The sequence below is a fragment of the Carettochelys insculpta genome, chromosome 29 (assembly GCF_033958435.1).
Source record: "Carettochelys insculpta isolate YL-2023 chromosome 29, ASM3395843v1, whole genome shotgun sequence".
NCBI lineage: Eukaryota > Metazoa > Chordata > Testudines > Carettochelyidae > Carettochelys > Carettochelys insculpta.
In genome coordinates, this window is record NC_134165.1 from 4,247,990 (window position 1) to 4,268,575 (window position 20,586).

At 56.4% G+C, this 20,586-nt stretch overlaps 1 protein-coding gene across 4 annotated transcripts; it reads left to right on the forward strand.

Annotated features, from left to right (window-relative positions):
- Positions 1 to 1,751: 1,751 nt before the first annotated feature.
- Positions 1,752 to 19,362, forward strand: GPR108 (G protein-coupled receptor 108). 4 transcript variants are annotated; one of them, XM_074979653.1, is made up of 18 exons: positions 1,752 to 1,900; positions 4,437 to 4,556; positions 5,852 to 5,902; positions 6,551 to 6,633; positions 8,197 to 8,327; positions 9,411 to 9,475; positions 9,880 to 9,951; positions 10,421 to 10,522; positions 11,247 to 11,380; positions 11,502 to 11,577; positions 12,464 to 12,537; positions 13,295 to 13,412; positions 14,113 to 14,243; positions 15,147 to 15,190; positions 15,309 to 15,358; positions 15,473 to 15,556; positions 16,293 to 16,426; positions 17,776 to 19,362. In XM_074979653.1, the coding sequence occupies exons 1-18, from the start codon at positions 1,778 to 1,780 to the stop codon at positions 17,846 to 17,848; spliced, it is 1,665 nt and encodes a 554-aa protein (XP_074835754.1). In that variant the 5' UTR covers positions 1,752 to 1,777; the 3' UTR covers positions 17,849 to 19,362. The 4 variants fall into 4 exon arrangements, with proteins under 4 accessions (XP_074835754.1, XP_074835755.1, XP_074835757.1 ...); XM_074979654.1 differs by having other exon boundaries at positions 9,883 to 9,951; XM_074979655.1 differs by lacking the exons at positions 1,752 to 1,900; positions 4,437 to 4,556 and adding an exon at positions 5,182 to 5,238.
- Positions 19,363 to 20,586: the final 1,224 nt, after the last annotated feature.

A 20,586-nucleotide genomic window follows, 5' to 3' on the forward strand; every position in this document is an offset into this window, starting at 1 on the left:
ATAATGCGGATGGGCCATCTTAAGAAAAAACAGCTGTGTTGCAGGCAGAGGTGTTAGACTGAAGTAAGTGATGCTCTCTTCTGTGACTCAGCTGGAAGCCAAGCCTCCAGTGTGGTGTGACAAGGGGGAAGTGCAGGTGCGGTTTTGGGGATGAGACACAGAAGGGCCATGCTCAGCAGCTGTAGTCATGAAAAATCCCAGCTATTTTGGCAAACTGGGATGAATTATTCATGCTGGTGTCTCACTGGGTTCCGGCACTGTCTATGCCAGGATCTGAAAAAAATCTTGACAGATATGTACTGAATCTCAAAACCTCATTAGAAAAATTAGACATTGTTAGAACCCAGGAGTCTGACTCCCAGCTACCCTTGACTCTAACCACTAGACCACACTTCTCCCAGACCATAAAAAGAGAACCCAGGACTCCTAGCTCGCACATTTGACTGCTAGTGCCCTCCTCCCACAGCTGGGGTAGGACCGAGGTGTCCTAGCCTCACCCTTTCCGTTGGTTTAAGGATCTGCTACGCTCTGTAAGAAGGAAATAGCGACTAGAATAGTGAAAGCAAGAGCGAGTTTGGAGGCGATGGATAAACTGTAGAAAAGCAAAGCAATTTAGCTTAAGAACGAAGCTGGGCATCTTGAAAACGTGTGTATTCAGCAGCATGTTGTACAGATGTGAGACATGGGTGATAACGAAAGATTCGAAGAGAAGAATATTCGTGTTCGAAAGGAGTTGTTATAGAAAGATTCTGAGAATAGGATGGATGCAGAAGGTCACCAATGAGGAATTCTATAGGAAGATACAGCTGAAAGAGAACATGCTGCAGAAGGTTATAAAACGGAAGCTACAACTATTTGGACATATTTGCAGAATGAACGACGAATGAAAAATCAAGATTCTAGTATTCAGCATAATGGAAGGTTCGAATAGAAGAGGCAGACCCCACAGAGAATGGACAGATGATGTAGTAGATTGGTGCGGAGCTAGTCTACAGAAACTAAGCCACTCTGCACTGGATAGGGAAAGATGGAAGGAAATAGTGAGAGAGGCATCAGACACCAACGGGCGCTGAGCCCACGGTTATTGAGGATGATGATACTCTCTGTCCCACAGTAACAGAAAGTCGTGCTAGTCTGTATACTGCAAAAAAAAACAGTCCAGGAGCACTTTAAAGACTAAAAATAATTGATTAGGTGATGAGCTTTCATGGGACAGACCCACTTCTTCGGACCACAGCCAGACCAGAGCTGACTCCATATTTAAAGCCCAGAGAACCAAAAAGAGTAATCAAGGTTGACAATATCCGAGAAGTTGTTCTCTGTGCTATGAATTGTTCTCTGTCCTATGCTCCTGCAAGAACTGCCAAGCCCCACCCCAGAGGAGGCTGCAGGCCCAGGCTCCCAGAGCATCCTGGGAATTGTAGTACCAGCTAGTGACCGCCTGAAAGGGGAAGGCGCTATCGCTAGGCATCATGGGAAATATAGTCAGCGTTTCGTGGACTTTCCAGCGCTCCGCGCAGCCAACGACAACCTGGGAAACTCAGCCATTGGTCCGCTTCCCTGTCAGCCTCAATACTTGTGGGCGGGGATAACCTATAGTGCACTGCTATTGGTTAAGCTTCCGGCAGGAGGCGGATACCAGTGACGAGTTGGGCGCTGATTAGCGGCGAAGCCGGTCGAGGAGAGCTGGTTGGTGGGATCGCAGACAGGCGGGGGGCGGAGTCTGAGTGGCCGGAAAGGGACAGGACGAGGCGGGGTGGCCAGTTGCTGCCTAGGGATGTCCGGCCGGAGTCAGGGCCGGCCCGGGGCCGGGGCCTCGCGGGGGCTGGGCCGGCTCCTCCCGCCGCTGCTGCTGCTGCTGGGGGGCGCCGCGGGCCGCATCCACCGCCTGGTGCTGACGGTGAGCGGGGGCTGGGCGGACCGGACCGGACCGGACCGGACCGGGGCTTTCTCCTCCCTACCCGCCCCCGTTTTCCCCTACCCCCCGGGGTGGAGGGGAACCGGACGCTGCCCCCTCACGCCTGCAGAGCGGCGCTCGTCCCTCCCACCCCCAGGACAGGACTGGCCTGAACCCCCGAGACCGGACAGATCTTCTCCACTGGGGCCAGCTCCTGAGTTGGGAACCCCCCTCGAATGGGCATCATCTGCCCAGGGTGGGACCCCCGAGTCTCAGGGCTCCACCACCTCCATCACTCCCTGTGATGGGACTGACCTGCCTTGGGTTTGGGGATCCCCCTGAGCTGCCCCAGCACAGGACTGAACCCCACTTCTCCCTGCTTAGGGTGTGAGCTGCCACCTCCTCCCTTCCCTGCTGTTCCCACAGTGCACACCCCTCTGGGGCCTGCCCTGCGTGATCTCCCTAGAAACCCCCGTGCTCATCCCTCCCCACCCCTCCGCTGGGACTTGAATTCCCCTGGGACACTGCCCCTATGGAAGTCTCCCAGAGTCCTCCTCCCTGATTCCCCTCTCTTTCCCCAGCCCAGGGGCCCCAGGTCTCCCTAGCATCTCGTGATCCCCCACTCCCAGTTTCCTCTCTCCTCTCTGCCTCACTTACTGCTTCTGCATTATCCACCTAAGTCCTTCCCCATCATCTCAGCATCCTTAAGCCCCCTCTACCACTCCTCCCAGTGGTGCTTCCCTCCACATCACCAGACCACCTTCTCCGCTGGGTCCCCCATAACACAGCAGCTCCTGGACTTGCAGGTGGAAGTGCCCTGAGAACCCAACCTTGGAGTGGGGAGTGGGCCTAGGTAGGTAGGTGAACTTATGTAAACAAGATCACTAGCATTTGGAGAATCCCCACGTGTAGCACGGAGGGAGTTGTGAGCAGGTCCCAGTTTGCAAGGTGTTCACAGGCCATCACATGGAGGTAGACCATCAGGCTGATGCCTGGGCCTTGGTTACATGTCCCAGCAGTCCAAAAGCTCAGGGATGTGTCAGCTCAGATAAGGAACACAGGGTTGGATCCTCCTGTGTGAGCAGCTGAGAAGGAAGTCAGCCAGGTTTTCCAGGCTTTGTTTTATTTCAGTATGTGGATGGTATTTGTTCAGCAACTCAAAGTCAAATACCATCTGCATTCATCAGGACACTGGATAACAGTCACCTGAACTCATTGCCTACCAGGAGATGTGGGGGGTGTCTTTTTAAATGTTCTGCAGGATGGAGTCACTGTCCTGTTCTCATCTCTTGTCCCTGCCCCCACTCCCCTCGGCAACCTTTTCCTCTCACCACCTCTTTGTCTCCCTCCTATCTCGCACATCCAATCTGATCCCTTGGGGAGAAGGGAGCAGGAGAACTATTGATACAAATGGTTCAGAGCTCAGAGGAGGTGATGGTCCCTGGGATTCAGTGTTCCCCCTTAAGGGAGATCAGAGCTGGCTGTGAAGCTTGGAACTGGGTGTGAGCTTCCCCAAAGGCTGGGAGGAGTCTTCAGGTCTCAGGCTGTGACTCAGACACTGTCACAGCTGAGTGCCTTCTCCAGGGGAAAAATATGGCTCAGGTGCTCAGTGCCAGACAGGCCCAGATCAGGACTGAACTGAGCAATGAGCTTGTCCTTTTTAACAGCTGTGGCCAGCCTGTCCCTGTAGCCGGCAGTCCTGTCCCCACAGGTCACCATAGTCATAGCACCATAGAACACCAGAACTGGAAGGGACCTCAAGAGGTTACTGAGTCCAGTTCTCTGCCCTCTTGGCAGAACCAAACACCATCTGGATCATCCAGGATAGGTGTTTGTCTAACCTGCTCTTAGAAATCTCCACTGATGGAGATTCCACAACCCCCCGAGGTAACTTATTCCAGTGTTAAACCACCCTGACAGTTAAAAGTTTTTCCTAATGTCTAATCTGAACCTCTCTTGCTGCAGTTTGAGCCCACTTCTCCTTGTCCTGTCGTCAGAGGCCAAGGAGAACAATTTTTCTCCCTCCTCCTCGTAACCCTCTTTGAGGTACTTGAAAACTGCTGTCATGTCCCCTCTCAGCCTTCTCTTTTCTATACTAAACAAGCCCAGTTCTTTCAGTCGTCCCTCAGAGCTCACGTTCTGTAGGCAACTCCGTCTGACGCAGTGGTGCTTAGTTGACGCAGGCGCATATGATCTAGGCCCAAACCCTTCTAATCTCACCCTGTCTCTGCCTCTGCGCTCCCCACATCCCGCCCCCAAGTATCACTTCCTCTTCTGAAGGAGAAGCAGTTTTGAGCTGGTGAGATGAGATTAATCTGCCTGGGCCTTACCCGTGCTGCTCGTCTCTGTGGCTAGCTGCATCAGTGTGACTCCAAAGGGCACCTTGAGGCTTTATGGGGCTGTCCCTTGTTTCTCATGGTCGACCCGAGAACCGTGCATGCTGGCCTTCTGGGCGGAGCCCAGTTTTTCAGGTGACTGCTGCGGCTAGCAAATCTCACGGGCTGGGTCGCGTGATGCCTTCCCGGCTTGTCTGTTTCAGGGCGAGAAGCGGGCTGACATCCACTTGAACACCTTTGGCTTTTTTGCCAATGGCTCCCTGGAGGTGAACGTGAGCCGGCTGCATCTCAGTCCCAGCAGCACCAAGCAGGAGAGGGCTTTGGTAAGTGTTGCCTCTGGGGCGTGGCTCCTCTCGGGAGGATGGTGGCCATGTAGCGAGCTCTGTTGGGCGCCAGGCAGGGAACATACCCTTTTCCCACATCCTGCCCAGTGAATTCCTTAGGCTAGGGGAGAGAGGGTGTGGATTTGAATGGCACCAAGCCAAGGTGCTTTGCATTCATGACATGGGGACAGAGATAGCGGGGTTAAGCTGAACATTAGGTTTGGCACACCTGCTTTTCCAGGTTCAAATCAGGCAGAGGAAGAATGGCCCAGGTTCCTAGCCTAGGATATGGGGAGCAGTTCTGTGCTCTGTCACTGACTTCCTGCGTGACCTTGGGCAAGCCCTTTAGATGGGGAATAGAGGCCCAGAAAGACACTTCAAAACTCCCCCCAAAATGTTAACAGGACTTGTAAGATAAATGCTGTGAGGCCCTCAGGTGCTATGGCCAAGTATGTGTGTAGGGGGCATCATTTAAGTATCTAAGACCAGCCTGTACCCTTAGCCAGGCCAGCTGTGAGTGGGCCGGGGGTGGAGGCAACCACCTGAATCAGAGCCCAGGCTGCAGTGAAGACGTGCCTAGAAGCAGAGATCTCCCGCTCTGAGAGACTCTCCCTAAAATCTGGACTGCGCTTGGGAGCGGATGGGCCCTTCATTTTGCATCCTTGGGTGGTCCAAGGGGTGGGTGAGTCTTAACATGGTTTTTGAGGCTGGTCAAATAGCTTACGGACAGTCCCAACACTAAATCTATTGGGGAAGAAAGCTGAGCGTCGGCCAATTGGTGCTGCATCAGTGAGCTGGCCTGGCTGGCAATCATAGGCGCCGACTCTGGGGGTGCTCTGAGGCTGGACTATTCTTGGGGGGAGGGGGATACTGAGCACCCGCTGGCAGCCCCTTCTTCCCCCCACCAGCAGGCACAGCTGACCAGCGCCCTCTCCCCCAGCACCATCCACTTCTCTGCAGTGTGCAGGAGGCGTGGGTAAAGTGGGTGGAGCAGGGGTTACTGGGAGGGGTGGTGTATTCTGGGAGGAAAGGCGGAGGTGTGGTGTGGCCTTGGGAAAAGAGGTGGAATGGGGGTGGGGCTTAGGGCATGGGGTAGAAGATGCCTCCCCCCAGTATAGGAGAAAGTTGTGAATGTCATGCCCTGCCTGGGGGACACTGTGATTAGCTACCCCACACACAGAGCTACTGTGCCCTGCCCCACTCCCCTCCCCAGGCCTGCCCCACCTGCGTGGGGCTCTGGCATCTGCCCCAGGAGACGGGCTCAGTTGTAACAAACGAACCGTTTCTCTCTGCAGGTTGGCTTCAGCTTGTCCAGGATGAAGCTTCGTGAGGCTTTCTCCTACCCAGTGAGTGGCCATTGACTCTGCATGGGAGAGCTCCGTAGAAGCTGTTGTCTTGAGGGTGACTGTCAAGCAGTCTAGGGTTGTACTGGGGCGAGGGGGAGGGGAGAGTACAGTGAGTTGAGCTGGAGTCAGCCTGGCCTGGGACCAGCAAGCAGGACTGGGAATATGTCGTGCCGCTCTTGAGTGATCCTGTCTGGCCGCTCTCTGGAGCTTCGCCGCCTGGCTCTCTTAGGGCAGTGCTTGTCAATGACCAGTCTGTGGACCAGTGCCAGTCCCTGAGAGCTCCCTGACGCAGTGGAGGAAGGCAGCAAGCTGCTTTCTGGTACTAAAAAGGTTGAGAAACGCTGCTCTAGGGCTAGTCTGCTGCAAAGGGAGCTGCGAGTGTCTGGGGGCCACTGGAAAACCTGACTCTCAGGGAAGTGAATGGGAGGCTGCAGGGTCTAATGGGTAGAGCTCTGGACTGGACGTTAGGACTTCAGTTTTATTCCCAGGTCATCCTCTCTTTCCCCGTGTCTTGGCTCGTTTGATTGTAAGCTAACTCTGTCTTTTACTATGTACAGCACCTTACACAGCAGGGCCCTGAGTGGGCCATGCTCTGAATCCAGCTGGTGGTAATTAAGGTGGCTCGTTCACAGCTTTTCCTCTTCGCAGGGGAAGGAATCTCACAACTGCACCTTGGAGCAAAATGGAGGGGAGTCACGAATCCTCTTCCTCGTTGATGCCAAACAGAAACGGCAAGTGAAATTCTGTCTGTGCTTATGTGGCGTCCGCTGGAGCCATTAGTGGGAAGACAGCCTAGTACCTAAACCAGGCGTGTCCAGCCCGCAGGCCACATGCGGCCCTGGACAGCTAGTAATGTGGCCCCACAAGATTGTAAACTTTTAACATTATTATGTGATTTAGATACATTAACTATATTATATATTTTATATGCGGCCCAAGACAATTCCTCTTCACTCAGTGTGGCCCAGGCAAGCCAAAAGGTTGGACACCCATGACCTAAACCTTTCCCAGCTGGGGTATCAGAGCAATGGCCGTATCCCCCAAGCACTGCCTGCAACCACCTTGGTATCAGCTGGCATGTGAGGACCATGTGAGTGGTGACAGGGAATAAATAAGGGATGTGACAGTAGTGTATAAATGAATGAGTGACTGGCATACAGAGGATCCTTTGGGTGCGCCTATGTACTGTCTTTTAATGGGAGTTAAGCTATGAAATGGACAAGCTGGAGAAATGGCCTGAGATTAACAGGATGCGGTTTAAAAAAGACAAATGCAAAGTACTGCGCTGAGGAAAGAACAGTCAGTTTCACATCTACAAAATGGAAGGTGACTCCCGAGGTAGGAGTGGTGTAGAAAGGAATCTAGGTGTCATGGTGGACCACAAGCGGAGTAGGAGTCAACGGTGTGACACTTGCAAAAAAAGCAAACCTCATTCTGGTGTATATGAGCAGGAATGGGAGCAAGACCAGAGAAATCATTCTTCCGCTCTACTCTGCGCTGATTAGGCCTCAGCTGGAGTATTCTATCTGCACCCCACATTTCTAGAAAGATGCGGAGAAACGGGAGAGGGTCCAGAGAAGAGCAGCAAAAGTGATTAAGCGTCTAGAAAATCTGCCCTGTGAAAGAAGATTGACCGAATTGAGTGCCTTGAGCTAGGAGAAGGCCGAGAGGGGGACGCAAGCGCAGCTTTCAAGCACCTAAAAGGGTGTTTATAAGGAGAAGGGAGAAAAATTGTTCCGCTTGACTCCTGAGGACAGGACAAGGAGCAATGGGCTCAAACTGCAGCAAGGGAGGTTTAGGTTGGACATTAGGAAAAAAAATTCTTAACTGTCAGGGCTGTTAAGCACTGGAAGAAATTGCCAGGTGATGGTGGGGGAGGGGTGGAATCGCCACTGTGGGAGATACTTAAGAATAGGTTAGATAACGGTCTAATAGGGCTGATCTAGATGGTGCCTGGTCCCACCATGAGTGCGGGGGGCCGGGCTTGGTGACCTCTCGAGGTCTCTCCTGTACTAGTATTCTGTGGAAGGGGCAGCAGCCAAGTCATACTGCTGCTTTGAGAACAGACCCCACATCTGTTTCCCAGCTGGGAGTAGAACCCAGGAGTCCTGGCTCCCAGTTATAACCACTAGACCCCACTGTCTGTCTAGGAACAGAACCCCAGAGTCTGGCCTCCCAGCTGCCTCCCATGTGATCAGTCCCCTACCTTCTCTCCATGGCCCTTCTGCCTCTGGGGGTGAACCCATCTGCCTGCCTCTTGCTCCCCATACTGATGCTCAGTTCCGGCCTTTCAGGGTCCAAGTGCGGCAGCTGGGAGAGCAGAAGAAATTGCAGATTTATCCTGGTCTGATCCCTGAGGTACAGCATGGGGGCTCGGATCCGAAACCCGCCGGCAACAGCAAAGCCCAGGCTCCGGCCAGTCCTGGTGAGTGAGGTTGGGCTCTCTGCAGATGGCCTGTCCTGGCTTCTACGTGCTGCTCCAGAGAAGGCCGGTTATTTCCTTAATGAGAGCGCTGCAGTTTATTGCTTTAACATGGCAGGTCCGTCCAGCATTGCTCCGTGTGCTCAATCTGCAACTCTACATGCTTTGGGGGTCCCTTTGATCAAAGATGTCAAAGCACTAGAAGGAACGGAGCTGGATGACAGATGTAGAAGGACCCCATTACTTGAAATGCAGCTACCTGTGGGGTGGAGTGTGGCAGGCCAGCATTTGCACCCAGGTTTAGGACAGGAAGTTGAGGCTGCTGTGCTAGCTAATTCAGGGAGGCGTTTCAAAATTATTGGAGTTGGCCTGGCAGACAACTGCGGTTAATGTCAACTGTCGCATCCTATTGTGCTGTGTTTTCTGTCCCAGCCACAGCTGCGATTAAGGTGCTGGGTGCTGCATAGACACGTGGTAAGAGGCAGTCCCTGGCTCGGAGAGCTCAATCTAAGCAGACAATAAAAGGCTTTTCTACATTGTATAGATGGGGAAACTGAGGCACACAATGGGAATGACTTGTCTAGGCTCGTGCAGAGCCAGCAATTGCACCCCCAATCTCCCACGTCATAGTCCAGTGCCTTAAATGCAGACCGTCCCTCCTGTCTGGCACTGACTTGGAAGGAGAAGTGCTGTCTGTTCGACAGAGGTCTCCTTCATTTACTAACCCACCCGACCTCTGCTAAGCATGTGGGACTGAGGGGCTGCATGGGGCAAACCAGCTTGCTAAAGGAGTTGGCCTGGCGTGCTTTTTGGGGAGCAGCTGATGCAAGGGCCTGAAAGTAGGTGTGAGGCATGGGCGGTTCCCAGCAGGTGCTGGAGTTTCTGGCATCCATTGCCTGATGACGGGCAAAGTTTCCTCTTAATTTTTTCCACCCTTGTGTGGGATAAATTTTGTTCTGCGCACCAACTTGTGGGTGCACACCATTGAACGAAACGCATGTTGCCGGCTGTGGGCATCTGTGGGCGCTCTGCTAATCATCTGGGTGGCACTTGAACACTGATGAAGGCGGGTGTTTGTTCTTCCAGCCCCAGAAGCGCCTGGGAAAGCATCGGAGGCAGACAGTGCCCAGAAGAAGACAGACAACAAGCAGGTAAATGCTGTTTCCGAGCCAAGCTTGGGGCAGTTCCCAGGCAGCTGTCCCAGTTCACCAGGCTTTGGGTGGCCCAGCTGGCCCTGGCCACCTCCCTGTTCCACCTCTCTCTGCAGAGCCCAGGGTGCCAGCTCCCCATTGTGGGACAGAGAGGCTGGGCTGAGGGGCAAACTTCACAGGGCTTTGGAGCTAGTGGCGGGCTGGGAAGCTGGGAGCAATAGTGCCCCAGTCGTTGCGCAAGCAGCCTGCAGACCCATAGCTGGGAGTGGTAGCAGGGCTGAGTTGCCGGCATGGTTGTGCGCCAGGTTTGGGACAATCCCCCAGCGGGGGCAGGCCCCACTTGTCCCTCCTTTGCCACCGGCAGCAGAGCCGGCGCTGTGGGCTTACCAGCCTTTCTCTTGCAGCAGGATCCCAGCCAAAAAGTGGAGGATCTGATCCTGGATCTGGGGAATGTGAATGGCTCCTACAGCTTCAGTGTAAGTGGCGCCTGGCTGGCTGGAGGAAACCCCCCGCAACGAGCCAATGGGCCACCTGGCTAGTGGTCTTCGCTGTTTCCCCCACTAGTTCAGATCAGTGGGTCCATCTGGCCTGGCATCCCCTCTCCTCTCCCTTCCCCAGCTCAGACCAGTGGGCCCATGTGTCTTGGTGTTATCCCCTTACATGTCAGCTAAGGCCAGGGGACCAGGCCAGCCACACATCCTTCCCCCTCACCCATGCTAGCTGAGACCAGAGGGCCTGTCAGGCCAGGTATCCCCCTTCCCACTCGCCCACCCCCTCCTGGAGTCCTCATGTGTCTGTCATGGGAACTCCATTGAGACGCTCCCTTGCCCTGGAGCTGGGCGGGCTCCTGAGCCGGGCTCCGACAAGCAGGGAGGCTGGAGAGTGCCGACCAGAATCCTGACGGGTAACACTGGGCCCTGGGTTATTCCCCCTCTGTCCTCGCAGTTCCACGTCTTGATCAGCTCGGAGGCGGAAGGTCTGTACAACCTCAACTTTCACAACTGCCACAACCGAGCTCCGGCAAACCAGCTGCCTTACGACATCACCGTGAGTTTGAGTTTGCCTGCGGGAGGTGGCAATTCCCCCCACCAACCTCCAGCAGAGTGAATCTTCTGGTACTGACTTCCCCCTCTGCCTCCTGGCGGATTAGAAAGCAGAGAAGAGCCCTGGACTGGGACTCGGGAAACCTGGGTGCTATACCCGGCTGTGCCACTGGCCTGTTACGTTCCTCGTGTGCCTCGGTTTCCCCATCTGTAAAAAGGCAGTAACAATACTGACTGCCACGGAAGTGCTTGGAGATCTATGGGCAGAAAGTGGTACATGTCTCTATTGACGTCATGCCCAGGACCCTTCTGTGCTAGGCGCTGTATAGACCAGGCAGCCTAAGACTGCTCAGATGCCTTTCACTGAACTCAAGTGCTTGTCATGCGGCCACGGAGCGGGTGAGTGGGTTACGAGGGGGCCTTAGCAGTGCCCAGCTCTTTTGGCTTTCCAGTTCAGGGCTCTATCCACCAGGCAGAGGTGTCTGACAGGAAACCGTGGGCACGCCCCCCATTTCCAACGTCACAGCGCACTGGGGAGATGGCGTCATACGCCCTTGGTCTGTATTTATCACTTCCAGTCCTCCTCTGCTCAGACCAGCCTTCAGACCAAAGCAATAGGCCCTTTAGCTCCTCCGCCACCCTGGCATCCCTAGGGGTGGGATTTTCAGACCGGTGGGGATGCCGACATCTCCCCCAGACCTGCACTGATGCTGTTTCTGCCCTTGCAGGTGATGATCCGCGAGAAAAACCCAGACGGGTACCTGTCAGCTGCTGAGATCCCCCTCATCAAACTCTACCTGGTCATGTCTGCCTGCTTCTTGGTCGCCGCCACCGTGTGGGTCTACTTCCTTTGCCAGCACAAGTGAGCTCCGCCCGACTGGTGGGCTGTGTCCGTACCCCTGTGGTCCCGATTGTACCCACCTTGCCCCGGTTCCTCTGCAAAGCCAGTACGGGCGTCAGGCTTATTGTTTCTCTACCTGCAGGTACAGCGTCTTCAAAATCCACTGGCTCATGGCTGCCTTAGCGTACACCAAAGCCCTGTCTCTCCTCTTCCACAGTGTGAGTAGACAGCCGTGCTGAGGCAGGGGGCCCAATGGTCATGGTATGGTAGACCTGGGTGCTTATCTGCTGCCCTACCAGGTCCCCTGGTGCCTCAGTTTCCCCATCTCTCAAAATGAGTGGTGCTGCCAGCCCTCCTCTAGAGAGTGCTTTTGAGGTCTGTAGATGAAAAGCACCCTCTGATCAAGGTGTCCGTACTGTGGTAGCCCTTAAGTGCCCCCGCTATGGACCAAGATGTCATTGTGCTTGGTGCTGTACAGCTGGCAGAGCCTGGTAGTATTGGACAGTGGCTGTCCCTGTGTTCACTGCAGTCAGGCGCATCAGTATAAACCTGTGTCGGGCTCCGCCGACCCCTGTGAGCCTTGGCTTAGCAGGGACGTCCCTCTATCGGAGGTGGATTATTGCCCATGTCTTGCTGGTTCAGAGCACTGGGAAAAGCTGGAGCCTGTAAGGTTCTAGCTTGACTCCAGCCCCCTTGGAAACTCATCAGCCCAGACTGAACATGGTGAGTGGCCAAATGCTGCACTGTCAGGTCCTGAGGTCCTGTCTGTTCTCTGCATGTGGGCAGGGACGGTGTCCTGCTCCCTCCCCACGAGCCTGGGTCACCCCTGCTAGGAATCTCTGGCCCGTCTCAGGGAAGGGCTGATCTGTCCCCAGAAAGACAAGCGGGGCTGAGACCCATCAGACTCGTCTTGTGCACATCCTGGCTGACGGCCGCCTCGCGATGGCTTTTACCCTGACATCGAGGTGCCTGGCTCCAAGCCCTGCAGCTTTCTGGCTTTGCTCCTGGCTCCTCCCAAACAGCTGGCCTTGGCTATGAGGTCATTCTCCCAGCCTGAGTCAGAGGCTCCAGCTGAGACCCCCTTCTCCATCCTCTCTCTCTCAGATTAACTACTATTTCATTAACACCGAGGGGCACCCGATCGAGAGCTTAGCCGTCATGTATTTCATCACCCACCTGTAAGTGCAGCGCGTCCAGTTACGGGGTCTGTGCGGAGGGAGGCATCATGGCTATGTAAAGCCAGAGGATAAGGGGGAAGCTTGCGAGCATTGAAGTCCCAGTTGCACCCAGTAGGGGGCACTGGCTTGGAGGGGGCTTGCCACCACTGGGAGGGTGGCAGGGGAGGGTTCACTGCTGCAAGACTGGCAGGAGGCTCCCTTGGGGGTGTTCTAGGAAAGGCACAATGGAGTTGATAGTGGCAGGGGATGGTCTTGGCTATGGGTAAAGCTCTCAGCTGCTCTAGCCCCAGCCACTCCCAGCAGGGGGCGCTATGTAGAGAAGGGCAGTGTGAAGCGCTCCTGGCTACTGTGGTCCCAGGCGCTCCCAGCAGGGGGCCCTATGTAGAGAAGGGCAGTGTGAGCTGCTCCTGGCTGCTGCGGTCCCAGCTGCTCCCAGCCGGGGGCGCTATGTAGAGCAGGACAGTTTAAAGCGCTCCTGGTTCCTGCAGTCCCAGCCGTTCCCAGCAGGGGGTGCTGTGTAGAGCAGGGCAGGACCCCTGGCTGCATGGGGAGCTCCTGGTTCCTGCAGTCCTAGGTGCTCCCAGTAAGGGGCACCGTGGGGAGCAGGGGCAGTAACGCAGTGAAGGGGGCATCCCGATTTCCTCAGCCTGGCCCCATCGTGACTCAGGAAGCACACCGCCCGTGCGTAATTCACCCTGGGCCCTTCCTGCTGCCCGGCTCAGGGCACCCGCCTGACTGGGCTCTGGGCACCTTGCAGGCTGAAGGGCGCCCTGCTCTTCATCACCATCGCGCTGATTGGAACGGGCTGGGCCTTCATCAAGTACATCCTGTCGGACAAAGAGAAGAAGCTGTTTGTGATCGTCATCCCCCTGCAGGTGAGGGGCGCGAGGGCCGGGGGGAGCTGGCCAGGAACTGCTGCCTCCTTGCCATGGTGCCTTGAAACCCAGAGCTGTGCTGGGCAGGCCTTAGGCTGGACTGGGTGGGGGATCCCTGATGTCCCTCCCCCACTGACCAGGGACACGGCAGCCGCGGCCGGTTCTAGCCAATCTCGTTTCGGACTCTGGCTCTGAAAGGGAACGAGTCAGAACAGCAGTCCCCTTAGTGAGGCAGTGCAGAGCCCGGGGCTGGAACTAGACAACGGGGCCCCTGCTCCGTCCCTTGCCTGCTTGTGGAGACTTCGGCCCTGTCGCTTGCCCCCTTGTGTCTTCGTTGCCCGTGTGCGAGATGGGGTGACCCTGCTGCCTTTGTCTAATTGCTTGGGGCTCGCCAGCTGAAAGGGGCTAAAGAAGAGCTGGGCGTGGGGTGGGGGCGAATAGCTCTTGAAGCCGCTGTGGAGACTGGGGAAAGGTTTTGTGAAGTTACCCGGGGGGAGCTGGCAATGCCTGTCTGGCAGAGTGACCCCCCGGTTCTGCTCTGCACCTCCAGCACCAAGCAGCAGACATCTTGGTAAAGGGGGAGGTACCGGGCTTGCCGTGGGGTGAGAGGTGTTTGGGCAGTGCTGGGCAGTCCCCCTGCCCGCAGAGGGTGCCTGCTTGGGGCTGCCAAGTCCCTTCACCCACCTTTCCCACGGCGCAGGTGCTGGCGAATGTCGCCTACATCATCATCGAGTCCTCGGAGGAGGGCAGCAGCGACTACGCCTCCTGGAAGCAGATCCTCTTCCTGGTGGACCTGCTCTGCTGTGGGGCCATTCTCTTCCCTGTGGTGTGGTAAGAGCCTGCGGGGGGGACCGCCTCTGGCTGGGCACCTGCCTGGTCAGACAAGCTAAGCTGGGTCAGTGCTTGGGTGGAAGATGGAGGAAAGTTGCAGGTGGGTTGTCAGCCGGGGGGGCGCTCTCCTGATGCTGCAGGAGGGGGCCTGCAGGGGGCGCTCTCCCAAGTCAGCGCTGATCCTGATGCTGCAGGAGGGGGCCCGTAGGGGGCGCTGTACTCTCGGGGCAGTGCTGACCCCAAGGTACTATGGGGGACTAGTGGGGGTGCTCTCCCCTTGGAGCAGCGCTGACCCCAAGGTGCTATGGGGCACCGGCAGGGGAGGGATTGTCACTGATCCATGGGCGGAAGATGCAGAAGCGTGTGGAGGGTATAAATTATAAAGGGAAGTCGTGTCTCCCATCTCGCGGGGTCAGGGTGGTGCCAATGACCCCGCTATCCCATGGGGACTGTCCGTGTTCTGTCTGTGTACACTGGTCCTGTCCCCTCTAGGTCAGTGTCACCCTGATTGTTTTTTTCACCCGTGTGCAGAATGAATTTTATGTGGCTGAGATGTGTGGGTGTGCACCACCCATGAACACATGCTCCTGGCTGCTCACCAGTGGGACAGCATTAAAATCTCTCCTGGGTGGCCACCCAAGCGCCCCGTTTATAGGGAGTGCTGGATGGGGCCACGTAAGGTGTCATAGATCCAGGCATGCGGGGAGTGTGCCTCTTCCCAGAATTCCACGGGAGTCATGGCTTTGGCTCGGCCGCGCCCTGCCAGAGGCGATGTCTGAATCCTGGCCCCCATGGGTGCAGCATGCTGGTCTGCTGCAGGCCAGGGGAACTGCCCTCAGGGAAAGGTGGCTGTATGGATCTGGGAGGGCAGGAAGCACTGAGCATCTGTCTGTCCTTCCACAGGTCCATTCGCCACCTCCAGGAGGCCTCCAGCACAGATGGCAAAGGTACGAGTCTGGTTTGGCCCATCTGCTTCCCCCACCCCTTTGCTCTGGGGTCCCACCCGGGATCTGGAAACTGCCCCCACTGCCATGTGACCATCTCCCCATGTGTTTTTATTTCCAGCTGCCACAAACCTGGCCAAACTGAAGCTCTTCCGACATTACTATGTCATGGTAGGTGCTCCTGGCCATGGCCCCTCTCTAAGGGACGCCGGCAGTGCTGGCCCGGTCTGTGGCAGGGGGATCGGGACCCTGCCTGTGACCTCATTTCCGCTCTTCTCCCCGCAGGTCGTGTGTTACATTTACTTCTCCCGCGTCATCGCCATCCTGCTGAAATTCACCGTCCCCTTCCAGTGGCAGTGGCTCTATGAGGTGAGTGGGGCTGGGGAGGAGATCGAAGTCTAATGGGTGGGGGCGTGGGAGGAGGACTTCTGGCTTCTGTTCCGAGCAGTGTCACTGATCCATTAGCTGTTCCCTGATGGGCAAGACAGGGACATCTCCTGCCGTCCCTGCTGCGCTCTGGCTGTGACTGCTTGGAGGCTCTTTGAGTGCCGTTTGTGCGGGGCTGTATGGACGTGTTGCATCGGCTGGCTATGTCTTGCCTCTGGGCTGGAAGCAGAGACGGGCAGGGAGCTGCATGCCAGCACCATGGACCTGCCCCCGTTCTCTGCTTACTCTGCAGTCCAGCCCCCTGAGACTGAGAGTCTGTGCTAAGTAGACGGCTGCTGGGCCAGTACTTGGCTGGGAGACAGCCAAGGAGAGCCCTGCTGCTTCAGGGAATGGTCTTGGCCATGGTAGTTTTTCTACTGGCCAGTGCTGCTAGGGGGCACTGCGCTGTTGGATTTGATGTTCTGTGATACCTGCAGCCATATCGACAGCTTCCCTTCCCTGGGTCAGTTTCCTGCCCCAATTCCAGCATGGGCTACACATATTTAGGCCTCCTTTTCCCTTTCCTGTCACTCACTGTGGGATTTTTTTCCCCCATCCTACACTGTTGCTGTGTGCTGTTGTGTCTCACCCCAGAAGCAGTTGCATTTCAGCAGCAGCTGCCTGATCTCGGACCCTGATCACTACGCCTAAGGACCCTTCTTTCCTTCCTTCTTTCCAGCTCCTGGTTGAAGTATCTACCTTGGTTTTCTTCATCCTAACGGGGTACAAGTTCCGCCCGGCTTCGAACAACCCTTACCTACAGCTGCCTCAAGAGGACGAGGAAGAGGAGGAGGAACTGCAGATGAATCAGGTGTAAGTAGCCAGATCTTGGGGTAGGACTGTGGAGAAGGAAGCCAGTGCTACAGGGGCTGGTATAGGCCGTGAGCAGGGGAGCTCCCCTATTTAGTCTCTCTAACATCCTGGGAGCAGTATGGGTAAAAGCACCTAGCACAGGTGGAGTAGCTATTTGGGCACAACTTATTCTCTGTCAGTTTCACCACCTGATGAGTAGACTTAGCAAAATCGGATGCTTTGGGGTGTTATCATTTTGATGGCTAATAGCCATGTTTATTTTTAAGTATGAGCAGCGATTCATGTTTATTACTGCCCTATGAGGAGAGATTAAAAAGACTGGGGCTTTTCCTCTTAGAAGTAAGGAGACTAAGGCAGGGTATGATGGAGTCTATAAAATCATGACTGGCAGGGAGAAAGTGAATAAGGAGAAGTTATTTACGTGTTCCCATAACACCAGGAGTAGGGATCACCAAATGAAATTAATGGGCAGCGGGTTTAAAAGGAAAGGGAGCATTTCTTCACGCAGCGCAGGGTCGGCCTGTGGAACTCCTCGCCGGAGGATGTCGTGAAGGTCAGGACTTTAACAGGGTTCAGAAAGGAGCTAGATAAATTCATGGAGGGTGGGTCCATCAATGGCTGTCGGGCAGGATGGGCAGGTAGCGATTGGGCCATCTTGTCAGAAGCTGGGAATGGGCGACAGAGGATGGATCGCTTGCTGGTTCCCTGTTCTGTTTGTTCCTCTGGGACATCTGGCATTAGCCACTGCTGGAAGACGGGACACTGGAGAGATGGACCTTTTGGTCTGGCCGTTCTTATGTTGACTATTTTTTTTTTTTTCCCCACTTCTGTATTTTTCACAAGCTGTGGGAAAACCGAGGCCGTCAAGCAGGTGGTGGGGAAGGTGGCTCAGGCAATTAGCTAATGACAGTGGTTGAAACTGATGCTTGGGTTTTAAATGCCAATTGATAACATCCCACGGCAAAGGGAAACAAGAGCCTTCGGTCAGACTGAGCTCTCCCGTTGCCTTTTTCTCTCTTTGCCTCTCTGAACCCTTCAGTTCCCCATGGCACTGTTGTGTTGGTTTTGGGAGAAATCTAATCCTGCCCAGCTTCCTGGTGGAGGTCAGACAGGATCAGGGTGGTCCCTTCTGACCTTGAAGGGCGACTCCTCTAGCTCCTGCTCCGCAGTGCTCTCCGCTCCTTGTTGGGGCGATCTCCAGGTGTTGAGGGCGTTTTCCCTTTCCATGAGGAAGGGTAAATCTCAGCTCCCTTACCTGGAGCTGCAGGCCCGTTGCTTGGGCTGCAGAGGAGGCATCGGGTTTGATCCATCCAATTTGAGCTCGTCTGTGTCATGCTCCCTCTCTGCAGGGTCACGGAAGCTGGAATCCACGAGGGTCTCTCCAAGCTGAAGAAGAGCAGGGCTGCCCGGGAGGTGGCGTGAGGCCTGTCAGCCCAGACTGTCACTAGTGCCCGGACCGCAGGGAGGCCGCCAGGTCAGACCCTGCAGCTCGGCCGAAGACTCCCCGGGAGGACAGAGAACTTGGGGGTTTGAATTCCTGCCTCTCTGCTCCCCTGTCCCACCTTGTGGCAGTGCTGAGCACTGCATGGCCCTGTGCAACTCCAGCTGCTGTTTCCCAGAACCTGCTCTCCAGAGGGCAGCAAGATCACACCTGCTCTGGACTGCTGCGGGCTGCTGTCTCGTGGGCGGGGTGGGGGAGGGACTTTGGCCAGGCTCTGTCCCTCTCCTGCAAGTATGCTGTGCATCCCTGCTTCCTGGTCTGTGCATCCCTGCAGCTGGCTTAGATGCATCCTCCAGTGGTACCGCTGCCCCCTCCCCACATTCTCCACCCACCTTCCTTCGCTCCCCTGGCCCTCAGAGCAGCAGCTGGGGCCCAGCATTCTGCCTAGCACGTGGACCCGGCATTAGGAGGTGACATCTGGCTGGGGTCCCCTGCCACGCGACTGAGTCAAGATGAGTGTGAGGCAGAGGAGAAATACCGGCGCTCCTGGGGGGAGGTAAGAGCTCACCTGCCCCTCTGGTGCTGGTTGGGCTGAGCAAGACGTTGGGATCTAGACAGCAGCAGAGCAGCAGAGCAGCAAAGCTGCGCTCAGGGTGCCCTGGAGCTCGGGCGCCGGGCGAGGCCTGGTGCCTTTTTAGCTGTGGGCTGTAGGGCTCGCTCCAGCGGTAGTAGAGCCTCCGTCTGGGCAGATGGGCTAGACCTTCTGGGAGGCAGGAGTCTGGCACTGAGATCCCAGCGCCTGCACCTGTCACTTCCTGTGCCTCTAGCACCCCTGCCTCAGTCTCTCTCTGCTCTGCTGATCCACCTGGGAGCTGGGACTGCCCCCGGCCTGGCTCCTGTTCTGCCCCCAGCACTAAATCCTGCAGCTTCGCTCCTGGGCTGTGAGGTGGCTCCTGGGAGCGCTAGTTAGAGAGAGCAAGTGGCAGTGGTGACAGCAGCTGGGGGGCTGATACAGGAGCAAACCTGGCTTTTAATGTAGCTCCCAGCCTGCCCCGGGCACTGGGGTACCCAGCCTTGGGGGGCCACGTCTCATCCTGCCATGGGAGCCTCTTTCACCCCCCTCCCTGCCCCCGGGTGAGGTGTGGAAGGCCTGGGGCCCTGCAGCGAGGGGCGGAGCAGCCCCGGGGAAGGGGCTAGCACAGAGAGGCTGCAAAGGATTTTTTGGGACCAGGGAGGCCAGTGGAGTTGAGGTGGGGGTGGAAAAGCCCGTGCCCCAGTCTTAAAGCCCAGGTGCTGATGCTGCAGCCATGCACTGTGGGGCAGGGGGCCTCCCAAGGAAGATGCCGCTGTGCCTGGGTGGTGGGGTGTGACTCTGCTGTTTCCCTTACCTGGTGGAGTAACTCAGCCCTTGGCTGTGAGGCCCTTGGAGGAGGGCGGTTTGGGACGCAGCTGCCCCCCATTTAAATTCCTCCTACCAAGGCTGGGATTCACCCTGGCCCCTGTGTTGAAATGAGTTTCTCAGCTGATTTGTGACTTACTTCTGGTGCAGGTGGGCGCTGGCTTTGGTGGGGGGGGTCCTCTGGGGCCAGAGGGGAGGCCTTGCATTCCATGCCAGTGTATAAATTGCCCTTTCCCGACCTGGCCTCTGCCTCATCATTCAGGTGGGCGTGACAGCTGCTTCCAGGCCTGGCGCTTGTGACGCTGGGGGCTGGGTCCATGCCAGTGAAGCCGGGCTGTGCGTGGATATGAAAGCAAGGGCTGTGTCCATCCATGCAGGATCCCAGTGTGAGCCGGGTGCTGATCATTGTTCCCTCTAATTTTTTTCCATCAGCGCAGAATAAATTTTATGCACCCTGAGGCATGTGTGGATGTGCACCACCTGTCGTAACCCGCCTGGCATGCTCTGCTGGGCAGCACCTGAATCTCTCCTGGGTGGCTCAGTGAACAGCTCCTCCAGCGTCGGCCTTGGTGGATGTGCAGGCTGAAGGCTCAGCCCTTGCTCCTATTGCACAGCCATGGCTCAGCATTCCTGTCGCCCGCCCTAGGAGAGCACTAATGATCTCACCCCTGCCCCTAGTTTGGAGCTGGATCCTGCCTGGGGGCCAGTGGGGAGACGGGGGGGAGAAGACTGTTCAGCGGGGCTGTAGGAGCAGGAGACGGGCTGCTGGTCCGATTGCAGGGGCCCAGCATATGCTGCAATGGCGTCACAGCAGCTGCTGCAGGTCAAGGGTGGGGGCAGATCCTTCCGCACAGTCAGCGTGGTCTGTAATGGCCAGTGCCCAGCCCAGCCCGCATGGTGCTTGGGGCCTTGTGCTGCAAGTTACAGCTCTGAGGCTCCTCCCTCAGGTTATTTCAGAGTCTTAGTTCTCTCCTCGTCCCTCTGCTGGGAGCCAGCAAGCTGGCCCCAGCCGTGTTGCCTGTAAGCTGAGGGCTGGAATGGCTGCCCAGCTGAGTGACTAGCAGTGTGCCCACAGCTGGCAGTGTTTCTCTGGCTGCTGCACAGCCACACATGCACATAAAATTTATTCTGCACAGGGATGGGGAAAAACAGACCCATGGGCCCCAGCCTGCAGGGTCAGTGGCAGCCACTAATCTGGGATTCCTGCCCTCATGGCTGCTGCTCCAGCAGAGGAGCCAGGGGCTGGCGGGGGCCTGTGCAGGGCAGCTGTTGTGCTTTCTGGCCTTGAGCACAACAGAGCTTCTCCAGCCTCCTGCTAGC